The sequence below is a fragment of the Aedes albopictus genome, chromosome 3, assembly GCF_035046485.1.
Source record: "Aedes albopictus strain Foshan chromosome 3, AalbF5, whole genome shotgun sequence".
Taxonomy (NCBI): domain Eukaryota; kingdom Metazoa; phylum Arthropoda; class Insecta; order Diptera; family Culicidae; genus Aedes; species Aedes albopictus.
The window spans coordinates 104785180-104801169 of NC_085138.1; the positions used below are offsets into that span (position 1 = coordinate 104785180).

At 46.1% G+C, this 15990-nt stretch overlaps 2 protein-coding genes across 2 annotated transcripts in view; one reads left to right on the forward strand and one right to left on the reverse strand.

The window, feature by feature from the left end:
• The first annotated feature begins 1503 nt into the window (after positions 1-1503).
• On the forward strand, positions 1504-2304 carry LOC109415488 (general odorant-binding protein 19d-like). Its single transcript, XM_019689371.3, has 2 exons — positions 1504-1633; positions 1703-2304. The coding sequence occupies exons 1-2, from the start codon at positions 1577-1579 to the stop codon at positions 2090-2092; spliced, it is 447 nt and encodes a 148-aa protein (XP_019544916.2). The 5' UTR covers positions 1504-1576; the 3' UTR covers positions 2093-2304.
• Positions 2305-2337: 33 nt separating this feature from the next.
• Positions 2338-15990, reverse strand: part of LOC109400860 (atypical kinase COQ8B, mitochondrial) — a 35069-nt gene continuing 21416 nt past the window's right edge. The window contains exons 2-4 of the mRNA XM_062859663.1: positions 3091-4174; positions 2824-3016; positions 2338-2758 (exon numbers count right to left, since the gene is read on the reverse strand). Of these exons, the coding sequence (XP_062715647.1) occupies positions 2399-2758; positions 2824-3016; positions 3091-4174 (1637 nt within the window). The 3' untranslated portion in view covers positions 2338-2398. The remainder of the gene's footprint in view (positions 2759-2823; positions 3017-3090; positions 4175-15990) is intronic.

Here is a 15990-nt window from a genome sequence, read left to right on the forward strand (position 1 = left end):
CATTTTTGATTACTTTTTTGAGGAATTCATAGCATGCGCAAAGTTAGGCACACTATGCGCAAAGTTAGGAACAATCGAAGATTTTGTGCGCAAAGTTAGGAACAAGGCAATGAAATAGTTTTTCTATTTTAAGTATTTTTTGATTAATATTATGATTTTTTTTTATATTGCAGACTCAAAGAAGGATCATTAGTCTATCATATGAGCATGTTGTTCATGATACATTTTGTTTGTTTGTATTTTTTATAACGACTAGAAATTTGATTTTTCTTAACTACGCAAAGTTTGGTGCATACACGGTAGTTCATCTCGGCAACCTTGTAGCAACGGTTACTTCATTTCTCAAACGAAAATTCTAAAAATCTATGCTATGCCATAAAAAGGCATTTCATGACGAAAGAAATGAAAAATATCGTGAAATTGATCAATAATTTGACAATATTTATTATTTTTTTCGTCATAAAGTACCTTTCATCAGGTATACACTTTGGATGAGCTTTTATTTCTAACGGATTATATAGTAGTTCAAACAAAATTCATCATAAAAGTGGGTGCTCATCTTGCTCCGGGTGGCCATCTTGCTCCGTTCTACCCTTTGTATGTATTTACGGTTGATATAAGAAGATATGGTACGCAACGGGTAAGGTGTGCCTATTATTTTGAACGTGATATGGCGAGCTTTGGCCGTGATCACTGATCACGATTAGAAAGATGCGGACGGAAATCGAGTGTTATGGCGGCAAGTTATTCATCAGTTGGTCCAATTGAACACTGAATAAAGGTGCGAACTGAGTTGCAGCGAACACAGAACATTCATGTTAAGATAATATCGCACAGTAATGTTTTTATACGTGACAATTACTGCCACGTGATCGCTACATACCGTTGTGGTTTACCAACTCCCATGCGGAAGCACAACCTTGACTGGGTCCAATAATGAATGATACAGCCATCAAAACACCGCTGGTCATGCAATAAGTTACCTTTGGTTACCCACCCACCTATTGGCTTGCTGATCGTAACTAAATGAGCATTGCACTGCTTCCGGCAATGATAGATTTCATCGCTGGTAAGAAGTGTCGCTAGTTTGTACTTTCGAATTTGCGATTAGCACTACACCAGAAACATCAGGGGTTGTTCATAAAGTACGAAGGGCCATTTTTTGGTAATTTAATAAGCTCTCATCTCAATTATATGAGTGTAGAATCTGCATTAAGTTAAAATGTACGTTAAACGAATTTGAGAAAAATCTGCCAACTCTATATCTATATTTTTGTTTAAACTTTTGAGGTTTCTCTATTACAAATATAGGAGAACACGAGTTCAGATTTGAAGCAACTTTTAAAAAAAAAACAAACCTCACTCTAAAGACCATGTGGTTTATGATTGGCTCCTCCAGAGCACGCATGCGGTCGTTATAGTAATGAAGCAGCGAAAACATGGCTGATACAGTTGAGATAAGTTCGCAAATTCGGTGCTAATGTGACCGAGTTGTGAATATAAAATCCGTAATTATAACGAGTCCGTCCCAGTCTCCACATGAATTTCATTTCAATTGGACTAACGACTTTCGACAATGAAAGTCACCCTTCGCGCAATTGTTTTAATAGCATTCGTTGCTGCTTGTTGTAAGGTGATTCCACCCTGAATTTTCAAATTGCTTTTAACCGTGATTCATTGAGCGCAATTACTACCTTCGCAGGCGGATGATTCCGACCAGGAGAAGAAAGAGCAGGCCAAAGAAATGGTCCGAGGTATGGCCGAAGAGTGCAAAAAGCAGGAAGGTGCTACCGACGACGACGTGGAAGCCATGATCGAAGACAAGACACCGGAGACCCAGGTCCAGAAGTGTTTCCTCTCGTGCTTCCAGCAGCAGTTTCAGGTTTCCGACGGGAAGAAGTTCAACAAGGATGGGTTCATGCAACTGTGCGGAATGATGTTCGGCGATGACGAGGAGAAAATGAATACAGCCGAGGAGGTTGCGGATGAGTGTTCCAGTGTGGAGAATGCGGACCGTTGCCAGCTTTCGGTGGACATCAAGGATTGTGTCGAGAAGGGGCTGGAGAAGCGAGGGATTAAGATGGAGAAGTGAAGCTGATAACGGTGAAGAACGCGCGACATGGATATTGCCTTCGAATATAGCTCAATGTGGTTCAGTATAGGGTGGTTTTGTGAATATTTCAGTATCTGATAATATGTATACCACATGGTATACCAACATCATTAAACATACGAGCATTGAAAAATTGATTGATTGCTAGCGGCTTAACGAATAGTAATAACCAATAAAACCTTTTTATTCTACATTTTTTTCTTTCAATTAAAGAGAAATAGATATTTGGGTTCACGAAAATTAACTGAATCAAATCATATAATGAACGTATATTACACATTTAACTTATCCAAACGTATAGTTTTGCTGCACTTCTTGAAACAAAGGCTTGCAATCGACTTTGGCATTAAGTCTAGCGCACAACAGGAACACACCGGACAACTTCCGGTGCAGCGAGTAGATTTCTTCCGGTGGTGGACACAACCGGTGTGCCACCATCACCGGAACCAGAGCTGCAATTTTCTTGGTTGTACTTTGCCGCCCGAATTCGAACTCCCCGTCAACACTGAATACTTCGCCCAGAATGAGGACGGCATCGATGTGGGCATTTTCCATGGTGGGCGTTTCGTACCCGGTCAGGAAACCCATTTGACGCGATAGTTCCAGAATCCGTTTGCGATCGTTCCTTGTAGCGGCTTCGATTACCTAAAAACAAGATAGTTTTTGTTACCTCAAGCCATTGATGTCTATACCGAATCCCAGATACCAACCTTCATATAGTTATCCATGAAAGGCTTCGGATAGAACCGCGTAGCGCCGAAATCGATCAGCATGATCTGCCTGCTGTCGGCATCGTACAGGAAATTCGACCAATTGGGATCCGTCTGCATGCAACGGAAGGTGAACAGCTCGTTCAAACACAGTTTCATCACGGACCGTGCAATGTGATTGCGGTGGTCTTGGCTGAAAAATAGCATAATTTTAAAGTTAAACACGATCAGCGGCCCAGTAGTGACTAGCAGAACAATCAACCTTACCTCATACTGAAACACTTATCCATCGGAACGCCTGGCACCAGCTCGGTCGTCAGCACATTCTTCGACGTCAAACTCTTGATCACCTTGGGCACTCGAAACTCCGGCATGTGCTGGATCATCTCACCAAACCGTTCCGTATATTCGGCTTCCCTCACGTAATCCACCTCCCAGGCGAGTTCGCGCTTCGCCACCGCCACCACATTATCGATGAAAATCCCCTTCGGAAATACGTCCCAAACCTTCAGCATCGAAACCAAATTGTCGATATCGCTCTCGATACTCTTGGCCACTCCCGGATACTGGACCTTGATGGCCACTTCGGTCCCATCGTGTAGCACTCCTCTGTGCACCTGCCCGATGGATGCCGCCGCAAACGGTTTCTGATCGAAAGAGGCCAGCTTCGTTCTCCAATCGTCACCCAGTTCGCTAACCATCTGCCGCTCCACCTGCCAATCGGGCATGTAATCTGCGGCCTGACGAACCCGTTCAAAAGCGTTCACCAGCTGCGGGGAGACCACGTTCGAGTCCTGAATACTGAGAATCTGGCCGAGTTTGAGAGCTGCTCCGCGCACCTTGCACAGTGTGTCCACAATCCGCTCGGCGTTGCTGGGACTGAATAGTGCCTCCTTGGGATCGGTGGTACCTCCCAGCCCCAGTGCCCCTTTGGTGAGTTCGCTCACGGTGCCGAGACCAAGACCGGCGAAAAGACCTCCGAAGGAGGCGAGGCGGGCCACACGGGATGACGGAACTTTCCGCTGCTTGGCCACCGTGCTCAGCTGAGGTAGGTCTATGGGCGTGGGAGGGGCTATAGGCTCATTAGACACGTTTGGCTTGTACGAAGCAACAAAGTTGATCATTTTGGACACCTGCTCTTCGTCTTTGGTTACGGCTGGTGGTAGTTTGATGGTTTCGGGTGCTGTTTGCGGCGGGGGTGAAGGTGGATCGGCCAAGTCCTGAACCTTTTTCGGTACCGAGGGTGTGCGCTTATCTCCATCGAGAGATAGATTCACTTGACGGTTTTTACTATGCTCCGAAAGAATTGCTTCCAGTTCTTTGAGGGTAATTTGGGATATGTCTAGATTGCCTGGAAAGGGATAAGAAAGGATGAATACCTACTATGCTATTAAATACAAATTTTGTATAATAAATTCGTTGCGGGAAACAAAATATTATCGTGAGATCTATTCAGTCATTAGTGCCCAGTTTGCTGGCTCATATAAGGCGAATTTTACGATTAAACAGAAATAATTAAACAATTATTTTTGTTTTATTTTGCTAGGTTTCTGATTGTACTCTGAATAGAGTCAAAAACTCTAAACTACACCTGAAGAAATAGCATGGGATAGAACCCAATGTATACTAGACGTGCGCGGATAATGTCATTCATTTATTTAACTGCCCCTATTCGCATAACAGTCCCATGTTTGCTGGGTTTCCTATTCACACAGGACTGTTGTGCGAATAGGGGCAGTTAATTTGTATGTTAACTTCAAGCTAATGGTGGACATTGTTGCGATCATGGTAGAGGTACCAACCACTAGGGGTAAAACTGAGATCGCTGTGGCTTCAGCTTACTTTCCTGGTGATGTTCCTGAGGCACCTCCTCCTGAGATCGCATCATTTGTCCAATTCTGTAAAGAAAACAACAAATCGTTTATCATTGGCTGTGACGCCAATGCACATCACACGGTTTGGGATAGTACGGATATTAACAGTCGAGGTGAGTCACTATTAGAGTATCTGTCTTCGAACAATATAGACATTTGCGATAATGGTGATAAACCTACTTTCTCAAATGTAATCAGACAAGAGGTCTTGGATCTAACACTGTGCAATGCTGCAATCTTTGACAAGATCTTAAACTGGCACGGGTCAGATGAGATTTCTCTATCTGATCATAAACACATAATCTTCAATTGGAGTGGTGGAGATTATTCTAGAACCGCATTTAGAAATCCCAGGAGGACAAACTGGGATCAATATGTGGAATTGTTGAATACGCATTCATTTACAATGGGAGAAACTATTGATTCAACCCAAAAGTTAGAATCATTTTCTCAAAGGATAAATGAAAGTATCATCAATTCCTTTAACAGAAGTTGTCCCACCATACAATCGTCTTCTACTAGAGACGTGCCATGGTGGAACTTAAAACTGTATCGCCTTAGAAAATTTTCTCGTAAAATGTTCAATAGAGCGAAACAAACGGGAGATTGGACTCAGTACAGGAAAGCCCTGACTGATTACAACAACGAAATACGAAAATCGAAAAGAAAATCTTGGATGCTGACATGTGAAAACATTGTGGCGTACCCGACACAACACAAACTTAAATTATAATTGTACAACACAACACTATGAACACTTGTTACGTAACCACAACACACATGCATATATCACCTGAATTCACATGAAAATGTAAATATAGTTTTAGTTATTGATAGACCACCAAACGCGATAGTCCAACTATCATCCGAAAGAACGTCTTTCATCCGATCCGAAATTGTAGGCACTATAGACCCTACAACTGGTGACCCCGACGTCGCGAAATCATTCGAACCGCGATTTGTCTAAAAGTGATCGACCCGCGATCGTAAAAATCTCTTTTCGATACCGCGAATTCGCGAAATCACAGTGCCGGTATCACCCGCGTGTGAAAATCGCAATGGCGACCGAAGAACTTTCTGGAGTCGCGAACAAACCCAAGACAGAAGATGACGTCGACTCCAAAGAACAGCCGGTCATTGCCAAAATCAGTTTCCCGGACGACATTGAAACCTGGTTCATGTGTCTCGAGGCGGCATTCAGTGTAAATTCCATACGGAACGATAAGTTCAAGTTTAATGCCGTAATCGTTGCCCTCGGTTCGCGCGCGAAGTTTGTGCATACAGTGATCACTAGCTGCAACGCGTCGAACACTAACGACAAGTACGACCGTCTCAAAGCAGCTGTGATGGCGCATTTCCAGCCGTCAGAAACGCAGCGATTGACCAGCCTGCTCTCCGGTATGTCCTTAGGGGACCAAAAACCAAGCGTTCTCCTTTCCGAGATGCGCCGCTTAGGCGGAGTAGGTTGCACCGACAGCGTATTGTCTAACCTCTGGTTGCGAGCCCTTCCCAACACCACTCGTTCTATTATCGCCGCCATGCCAACTGCGACGCTCGACGAGCAAGCGAAGGTGGCGGATAAAATTTTGGAAGCACCCCGTGAGCAGATCGCAGCCGTTCAGAAGCCCGAAACCTCATCGACATCGTCCCTCGAACAACGCATCGAAGCACTATCGAGACGCCTGGATGAAGCCTTGTCAAGTAACTTCCGTGGACGCGACCGACAACGTAGCCGTCCGCGCCATCGTTCGACCGGCCGTCGAGAAGAGACCCCAGCGAGAAGCAAATCAAGCCGTCGTTGGATCTGTTGGTTTCACTACCGACACGGTGCCCAAGCTCGGAAGTGCGAGAAGAACAGAAGCGATAACCCCAACGTCAAGTGCATTTTTTTCGACGGGAATATAGAGGTGTACTCTCGCCCGAGAGAGAATTAGCTCCAAGTACCACCGTCGTCGACCCCGCAACACCTAGCGAACCTACCCCGACCCAAAACACCAGCAGCCTGAACCAAACCGCGGACGTCCAGCGAATCCACATCCACGACCTCAAAACTTCGAACCGGTACCTCATCGACACCGGCGCCGACATCTCTGTCGTACCACCCACACCAAAGGAACGCCTCAAGCCAACAATCTCCGAACAACTTTTCGCCGCAAACGGTACTCCAATTCAGACCTACGGTACCAAACGCATCACCGTCGATCTGGGTTTGCGAAGAACATTCCTGTGGGTATTCGTCATCGCCGATGTGAAATCCCCTATCATCGGTGCTGACTTCCTCAAACATTTCGATCTTCTCGTGGATCTGCGGAGAAACAAGTTGATCGATAACACCACCCGGTTGGAGATCGAAAACATCCGAGCAGCGACCGAGCCAGCCATCATCACATACGATGCAAATTCCCCGTTCGCCGAAATCCTTGCCGAGTATCGAGACATCACCGTCCTCGATATGAAACACAAACCGACCAAAGCTAACACCGTCCACCAGATCATCACCACCGGCCCACCCGTGTTCTGCCGTCCCCGCCGATTACCTGTGGACAAGCTGAAAGAAGCGAAAGCTGAGTTCCAGTTTCTAATGGAGCAAGGAATTTGTCAACCGTCGAAAAGCAGCTGGGCCAGCCCGCTGCACCTCGTCAAGAAGTCGAACGGCAAGTGGCGACCCTGTGGCGACTACCGGAACCTGAATGCCATCACCGTTCCCGACCGGTACCCCGTGCCTCACATACAGGATTTCTCCAGCATCATGCACGGTAAGAAAATTTTCACCTGTATCGATTTGCAGCGTGCGTACCACCAAATCCCAGTGGCCCCCGAAGATGTCCCCAAGACGGCCATTACAACCCCTTTCGGACTCTTCGAGTTCAAGTATATGACCTTTGGGCTCCGGAATGCAGGTCAAACACTGCAAAGGCACCTGCACGCCATCCTGGGCGACCTCGATTTCGTCTATCCCTACATCGACGATCTCTGCATTGCATCGGACAACGTAGAGCAGCACAAAGAGCACCTCCGCATTGTTTTCGAACGGTTGAGGCAAAACGGCCTCGTCATTAACGCCGCAAAATGCCAGATTGGTCAGGAATCAGTCGATTTCCTGGGCCACGAAGTCACTCCCGACGGAATCAAGCCCAAGCGCAGCAAGGTCCAAGCAATTCTGGATGTCCCGAGGCCAACGAACGCTAAGCAGCTGAAGAGGTTCCTCGGCACGATAAATTTCTACCGACGCTTCATCCCACGAGCAGCAGCAAACCAACAGATTCTGCAGGCGATGATCGGTGGAAATGTCCGCAACGACACCACAGCACTCGAATGGAGCGAAGCCACGAATGAAGCATTCGAACGATGCAAGCAGGATTTGGCGAACGCTACTCTGCTTGCTCACCCGTCTCCAGAAGCGAAGCTCGCCCTAGACGTCGACGCTTCTAACACGTGCATCGGAGCCGTCCTACACCAGATCACGAACAATGGCCCTCAACCACTTGCTTTCTTTTCCAGAAAATTGAGTGAGAGCCAACAAAAGGCTAGCACGTACGATAGGGAGCTAATCGCTATGTACGAAGCAGTCAAGCACTTTCGTGATATTCTGCAGGCTCGAGATTTCTGTATCTATACAGATCACAAGCCCCTCACCACCGCTTTCCAGCAACGACCCGACAAAGCAACTCCAACACAACAGCGCAGACTCAGCTACATCAGTGAGTACTGCACCGACATTCGGCATGTATCGGGCGAAGCGAATAAAGTCGCCGACATGCTGAGTCGCATCAACACCATTACCACCACCGAGGCAATCGACTACGACCGAATGAGTTGCAGAAGACCGATCCCGAGCTGCAGAAATTTTTGGAGAAAATTTTGGAGAACCCACCAACCAACACAACCGTCAAGCTGAAGCGACTGAAATCACCACTGGCCTCCACACCGATATACTGCGACATCTCTACAGAAGCCATCCGTCCATTCGTCCCACACGAATTTCGGCGGAGAATCATGGAGAAGCTGCATAGTGTATCCCATCCCGGAGTTCGTGCCACTACTCGTCTCGTCTCCGAGAGATTCATCTGGCCTTCTCTTCGTCGTGACTGCAAACAGTTCGTTACCCATTGTATCCCTTGCCAGAAATCGAAAGTACAGCGACACAACAAGACTCCGATCGCCAGGATCTCAACCCCGAACGATCGATTTGCGCACATCCACATGGATCTCATCGGCCCGCTTCCACCGTCCGAAGGTAATATGTACTGTCTCACCATCATCGACAAATTCACTCGATGGCCTGAGATTTTCCCACTACCTAACATGACAGCGCACACCGTCGCACGTGCCTTCGTCAGCGGCTGGATCTCCCGATTCGGTGTTCCAACAAATGTAACTACGGACTGTGGGAGACAATTTGAATCCGAGTTGTTCCGCACACTGACACGGATGCTCGGTATCACACACCTGCGCACCACTCCATATCACCCGCAGGCAAATGGGCAGATCGAGCGCACACATCGGCAACTCAAAGCAGCTATAATGTGCCATCAGAACTCTCGTTGGACCGAAGTTCTACCCATCGTGCTCCTCGGAATCCGATCATCGCTGAAGGAAGACCTGCAAGCAACGGCTGCCGAGCTTACCTACGGCACTTCACTTCGACTGCCTGGTGAGTTTTTCGTCTCTGGTGAGAGCAACAAGCCGACACCAGAATTCGTCGCCGATCTGAAGACCACGATGTCGAAACTGAGACCCGCACCTACGAGCAACCACTCAAGAGAATCTGCCTTCGTCCAAAAGCAGTTATCTACCTGCAGCCACGTTTTCGTGAAGGTAGGAGCAATCAAACCTCCGCTCACTCAGCCGTACGATGGGCCATATCGTGTGGTTCGTCGGAAGAAAAAGCTTTTCATCGTGGACGTGAACGGCAAACACATTGCCGTTTCGATCGATCGTTTGAAGGCAGCGTTCATGCAGGTAGACGATCGATGCCCCGATGCTGCAGCAGCAGCGCCAGAACAGACTACCTACCAAACACGCTCTGGACGTCGCGTGAAGATCCCTCGTCAATACTGGTAAAACTATGGGGGGAGTAGTGTGGCGTACCCGACACAACACAAACTTAAATTATAATTGTACAACACAACACTATGAACACTTGTTACGTAACCACAACACACATGCATATATCACCTGAATTCACATGAAAATGTAAATATAGTTTTAGTTATTGATAGACCACCAAACGCGATAGTCCAACTATCATCCGAAAGAACGTCTTTCATCCGATCCGAAATTGTAGGCACTATAGACCCTACAACATAAACAGCACTCCTGTAGTTGCAAGACTACAGAAAACGCTTGCAAAAGATCATTCAAATGAATTGGGAAACCTGAAGCGCGACGATGGAGCTTTTACCAAAACTCCTCGTGAAACTTTGGATTTAATGATGGAAACCCATTTTCCAGGTTTGGTTCTAAGTGTGGATTCCAATGATACTATATCTCTGGAAGGTGAAGGATGTCCTAGTATAAACTCTTCGGAGTCAACTAGTACAATAAACACCGCCTCAGATTTAGCTGATGAAATCTTCACGAAGGCCAGAGTGGAAAATGCAATTAGATCATTTCAGCCTTTTAAATCTGCAGGAGTTGATGGAATATTTCCAGCACTGATTCAAAATGGAGAAGCGGTGTTGGTACCATCACTAATTGAGATGTTCAAGGCTAGTTTAAGATTGAATTACGTTCCATCAAAATGGAGACTTGTAAAAGTTATCTTTATACCAAAAAAGGGGAAGCGAGACAAGACGCATCCCAAAGCATACAGGCCAATTAGTCTTTCTTCAGTTTTGTTGAAGACTATGGAAAAGGTTTTGAAGGATTATATCAATTCTTCTTACATAAAAGACCATCCCCTATCTGACTTCCAGTTTGCTTATCAATCTGGTAAGTCAACGGTTACGGCACTTCATTCGCTAGTAACAAAGGTGGAAAAAACGTTTTCAGCAAAAGAAATAGCTCTATGCGCCTTTTTAGACATAGAAGGAGCATTTGATAATGCCTCCTATTCATCTATGAAGCGTGCCATGGAGAACAAAAACTTCGACCAATGTATCATACATTGGATTTATACTGTGCTTGCAAAAAGAGAAATCACCTCTGAGCTGGGAAGTTCTTCTATAACAGTAAGGGCAACGAAAGGTTGCCCTCAAGGAGGAGTCCTCTCACCACTAATGTGGTCCTTGGTTGTAGACGATCTTCTAAGAAGCTTGAAGGAAAAAGGTTTCGAAGTTGTGGGCTTTGCAGACGATATAGTCATAATAGTGAGAGGAAAGTATGGCGAAACTGTTTCGGAAAGAATGCAAAGGGCTCTAAACTATACACATTCATGGTGTATTAAGGAGGGCCTTAGCATCAACCCGTCAAAAGTCGTAATTGTCCCTTTCACTAGGAGAAGGAAGATCAACCTAAAAGCTTTTCAGCTTGGAGGGATACAAATTCATCCTAGTGATCGAGTCAAATACATAGGTTTGTAACTGGATGCTAAACTGAACTGGAATGCTCAAATTGAGTCCGTGATCGGTAAGGCAACAAGTGCGTTCTGGTTATGCTCCAAAACTATTGGCAGGAAGTGGGGCTTGAAACCAAAAATGATAATGTGGATTTATACTGCCATAATCCGCCCAAAAGTGACGTATGCTTCGTTTGTCTGGTGGCCAAAAACAAAAGAGGTTACCACGCAATCAAAGCTTGCAAAAATTCAACGTCTTGCGTCCATTGCTGTTACAGGAGCGATGCGAAGCACACCATCAAATGCTTTAGACGCGATTCTCAATCTGCTACCTTTGCACGAGTATACGTGCAATTAGAAGCAGAAAAGTAATTGCTGAGACTTGAACGAGTTGAAAAGTTTATTCCAGGTGATCTTGTAGGTCACCTGAGCATTTCACAATACTTTCAAAATAGGCCAATAATGAAAATGATTAAAGACTGGATGAAACCTGTGGAGAACCATGATGTTCCTTACAAGTTGCACGAAACAACTCGTGCAGATTGGGAAGTCGGAGGTCCCACTGTTCGTCAAGGGTCAATCAAATTCTATACAGATGGCTCAAAAGTTGGAATAAAAGCGGGAGCAGGAATCTACGGCCCTGGAATACAAATTTCAGTGGGCGATGGGGCCCATATAGCCGAGGCGGTTCGGGTTCGATTCCCCGGTCGGTCCAGGATCTTTTCGTAAAGGAAATTTCCTTGACTTCCTTGGGCATAGAGTATCTTCGTGCCTGCCACACGATATACGCATGCAAATGGTCATTGGCAGAGGAAGCTCTCAGTTAAAAAACTGTGGAAGTGCTCATTGAACACTAAGCTGAGAAGCAGGCTTTGTCCCAGTGAGGACGTCACGCCAAGAAGAGAGAGAGAGAGAAGAGAGAGAGAGAGAGAGAGAGAGAGAGAGAGAGAGAGAGAGAGAGAGAGAGAGAGAAGGAGAGAGAGAGAGAGAGAGAGAGAGAGAGAGAGAGAGAGAAGAGAGAGAGAGAGAGAGAGGAGAGAGAGAGAGAGACGAGAGAGAGAGAGAGAGAGAGAGAGAGAAGAGAGAGAGAGAGAGAGAGAGAGAGAAGAGAGAGAGAGAGAGAGAGAGAGAGAGAGAGAGAGAGAGAGAGGAGAAGGAGAGAGAGAGAGAGAGAGAGAGAGAGAGAGAGAGAAGAGGATGAGAGAGAGAGAGAGACGAGAGAGAGACGAGAGAGAGAGAGGGAGAGACGAAACTACCCAAAAGTGAGTTCTTTCCACTCAACTTCGGGTTGCGTGCGTCAAGCCACTTTTGAGTTGATGGAATCGATGTTTTTGTTGGGTTGTTCCCGCTTGCTTCCATGTGAAAGGAATACCTAATTTTAAGTTTTTTTTTTTTTTTTTTACTTAATCATTTATTTTAAGGCTCATGCGCCAACAGGCATAACGGAGGCCGAATTCAGTTTAAAACTATTTACAATTTCATGTTTTTGTCTTATAAACTATGTTAGTTTTGGGGAACCGAAAAACTCGCGGTTTGGTCGAGGTTAGGGGGGAACAAAAATATTTGAGGAAAGGATAGGGTGTTGGGGTTTTTCGTTGACACGTGACAGCTAAGTGTGGCGTATTGCTGCTGGTCAAACGTAGAGTGGACAAACAACCTGTAACGATACAAACAGACGATTTTCGAAGGGACACGAGGTGGACAAGTGGAGCAACAAGACTGGGTATATCAAACAAAGTCACGAGGCGGACAAGTGGAACAACAAGACGGGGATATCAAACGAAGACTTCAGCTTGCTTCAAGAAGTCGTACACAAGCTTCATATACTCAAGATCAAGTTTACCCAACACATCTCTAATGTCTTCCTTTTCTGGTTTCCCTCGGGCCCTGAGGGATGCACATAAATCGGATCTGGCAATACCGTATTCGGGACATTCCCACACAACATGGTTGATATCTTGATAGCCTGCACCACAGCTACAACGATTGCTATCTGTGAGCCCTATTCGATAGAAATGCGAGCCCAGAGAGTAGTGATTGGACATAAGTCGACACATTATCTTGATAAAATCTCGACCCATATCCAACCCCTTGAACCACGCCGTCTTCGATACCTGTGGGAGAATTGAATGTAACCACCTGCCCAACTCTCCTGCATCCCATTTTTGTTGCCAACTGACCAAGGCATGCTGACGAGCAATCGAAAAAAATTCATTAAAGACGATATGACGCTCATAAATATCGCCTTCCATAGCGCCCACCTTGGCGAGTGAGTCCGCTTTCTCATTGCCCGGGATCGAGCAATGCGAAGGGACCCAAACCAAGGTGATGTTATATGCTTGATTCGATAGAGCACTCAAAAATGATCGTATTTCGCTTAGGAAATACGTGGAGTGCTTTACCGGCCTCATTGAACGAATAGCCTCAATTGAACTGAGGCTATCCGTGAAAATGAAATATTGATCAGAGGGAAGAGAGGCGATTCGCTCTAATGCGTAGTGTATAGCCGCTAATTCTGCGACATATACTGAGCAAGGACTTTGAAGTTTATAGGCGGCGCTATGAAGCTCATTAAATACACCAAATCCAGTGGAATCATTTGTTTTTGACCCGTCAGTGAAAAACCTTCTGTCACAACTGATATGACCAAACTTGCTTGCAAAAATTTTTGGAATGTGCTCCGATTGGAGCGGATCTGGGATTCCACGGATTTCTTGCATCATGGTCAGATCAAAACCTATAGTGGAATTGGAGAAGTCTGGGAAGCAATCGCGGTTGGGAACGTTCAATGAAGGGTGAACCTCCAGAGTCATGTACGAGTAGTACACTGTCATAAACTTTGTTTGATGAATTCGTTCGATCAGCTTCTCAAAGTTTTCAATTACCAATGGATTCAGCACCTCACAGCGGATGAGGAACCTTAACGACAGTTCCACGAAACGATCTGATAAAGGGAGTACTGCTGCTAGTACCTCCAAACTCATTGTGTGCGTCGAGTTCATGCAGCCTAACGCGATCCGAAGACAACGATACTGGATACGCTCTAGCTTCAGGATGTGTGTTTTCGCGGCGGACTGAAAGCAAAAGCTACCGTATTCGAGAACCGACAGTATCGTTGTACGATAAAGCTTTATCAGATCTTCCGGGTGGGCTCCCCACCATGTTCCGGTGAGTGTACGCATGAAGTTGATTCGTTTTTGGCACTTCTGATACAGATAATTAATGTGCTTTCCCCAGGTGCCTTTAGAGTCGAACCAGACCCCTAGATACATATGTGAAAGAGCTTGAGAGAGTTCCTTACCCAAAAATTGAAGCTCTAGATCGGCTGGATCTCGCTTCCTAGAAAAGACAACTAACTCAGTTTTCTCCGGAGAGAATTCGATACCCAGCTTTACAGCCCAAGCAGACAAATTGTCCAGAGTATCTTGCAATGGTCCTTGCAGAGCTTCCGCCTCTGGTCCGGTGATAGAAACCACGGCGTCATCCGCAAGCTGTCTTAACGTGCAATTTTCCACGAGACATTCGTCGATATCTCTGACGTAAAAATTGTAAAGAAGAGGGCTTAAGCATGAGCCCTGGGGGAGACCCATGTAACTTATTCGTGAAGTTGCCGAGGTTCCATGAGAGAAAAACATGTGCTTCTCAGACAACAAGTTGTACAAGTAGTTGTTTAAAATCGGAGAAAGCCCACAATCGTGGAGTTTGTCTGAAAGGACATCAACGCAAACTGCATCAAAAGCCCCCTTAATATCCAAAAATACTGAACCCATTTGCTCTTTCTGAGCGTAGGCCAGTTGAATTTCTGTAGAAAGCAGCGCCAGACAATCGCTCGTTCCCTTGCCTCTGCGGAAACCGAATTGAGTATCTGAAAGAAGGCCTTTCGATTCAACCCATGTGTCGAGCCGATGAAGAATCATCTTCTCTAGCAGCTTCCGTAAGCACGACAACATCGCAATAGGACGGTACGAGTTGTGATCCGACGCGGGCTTCCCGGGCTTTTGAATGGCGATAACCCTCACTCGTCTCCAGTCATCCGGAACAGTGTTGCTTTCCAAGAATATATTGAACAAATTCAACAAGCGCCTCTTCGCGACGTCTGGGAGGCTTTTGAGCAAGTTGAATTTTATTCTATCCATTCCTGGGGCAGAGTTGTTACATGATAGAAGCGCGAGAGAGAATTCTAGCATCGAAAAGGGTGAATCCATCGCATTCCTTTCGGGTGGATAACGACGAATATTCGCTTGTACTTGGACCGAATCCGGACAGACTTTCTTTGCGAAATCGAAAATCCATCGAGGCGAGCTTTCTCGATCCTCATTTACTGATACCGCGTTGCGCATTCTCCTTCCCACCGTCCAGAGAGTCCGCATTGACGTCTCCCGCGATAAGCCGTTGACGAAATTCCTCCAATAACCACGTTTTTTCGCCTTTACGAGGTTCTTGAAAATCTCGTCAAGAGAGGAGTACCGCTCGTAGTTCTCCCGTGTACCGCGCTTCCGATATATTTTAAACGCGGCGGACCTATCGCGATAGGCTCCGGTACATTCTTCATCCCACCACAGTGTGGGAGGTCTTCGCCGTATCGAAGTTCCCGGAACCGGCCTACGCTGCGCTTGAAGAGCACTTTCGACGATTAACCCGGACAAGAATTGGTATTCTTCCTGCGGCGGAAGAACGTCAACCGACTGCTCGCCCTCTGAGACCAATTCAGCATATTTGCCCCAGTCGATATGCTTCGTAAGGTCATACGCGACGTCGATCTGGCGAGCCTGACACGAATCATTGGTAACTGAA

Excerpts from the sequence above, each read along its gene's own strand:
- LOC109415488 (XM_019689371.3), top strand. The coding sequence starts at position 1,577 with ATGAAAGTCACCCTTCGCGCAATTGTTTTAATAGCATTCGTTGCTGCT. Across the intron at positions 1,634-1,702 it reads TCGTTGCTGCTTGTTGTAAG|GCGGATGATTCCGACCAGGA; the intron begins GTGATTCCACCC and ends CTACCTTCGCAG.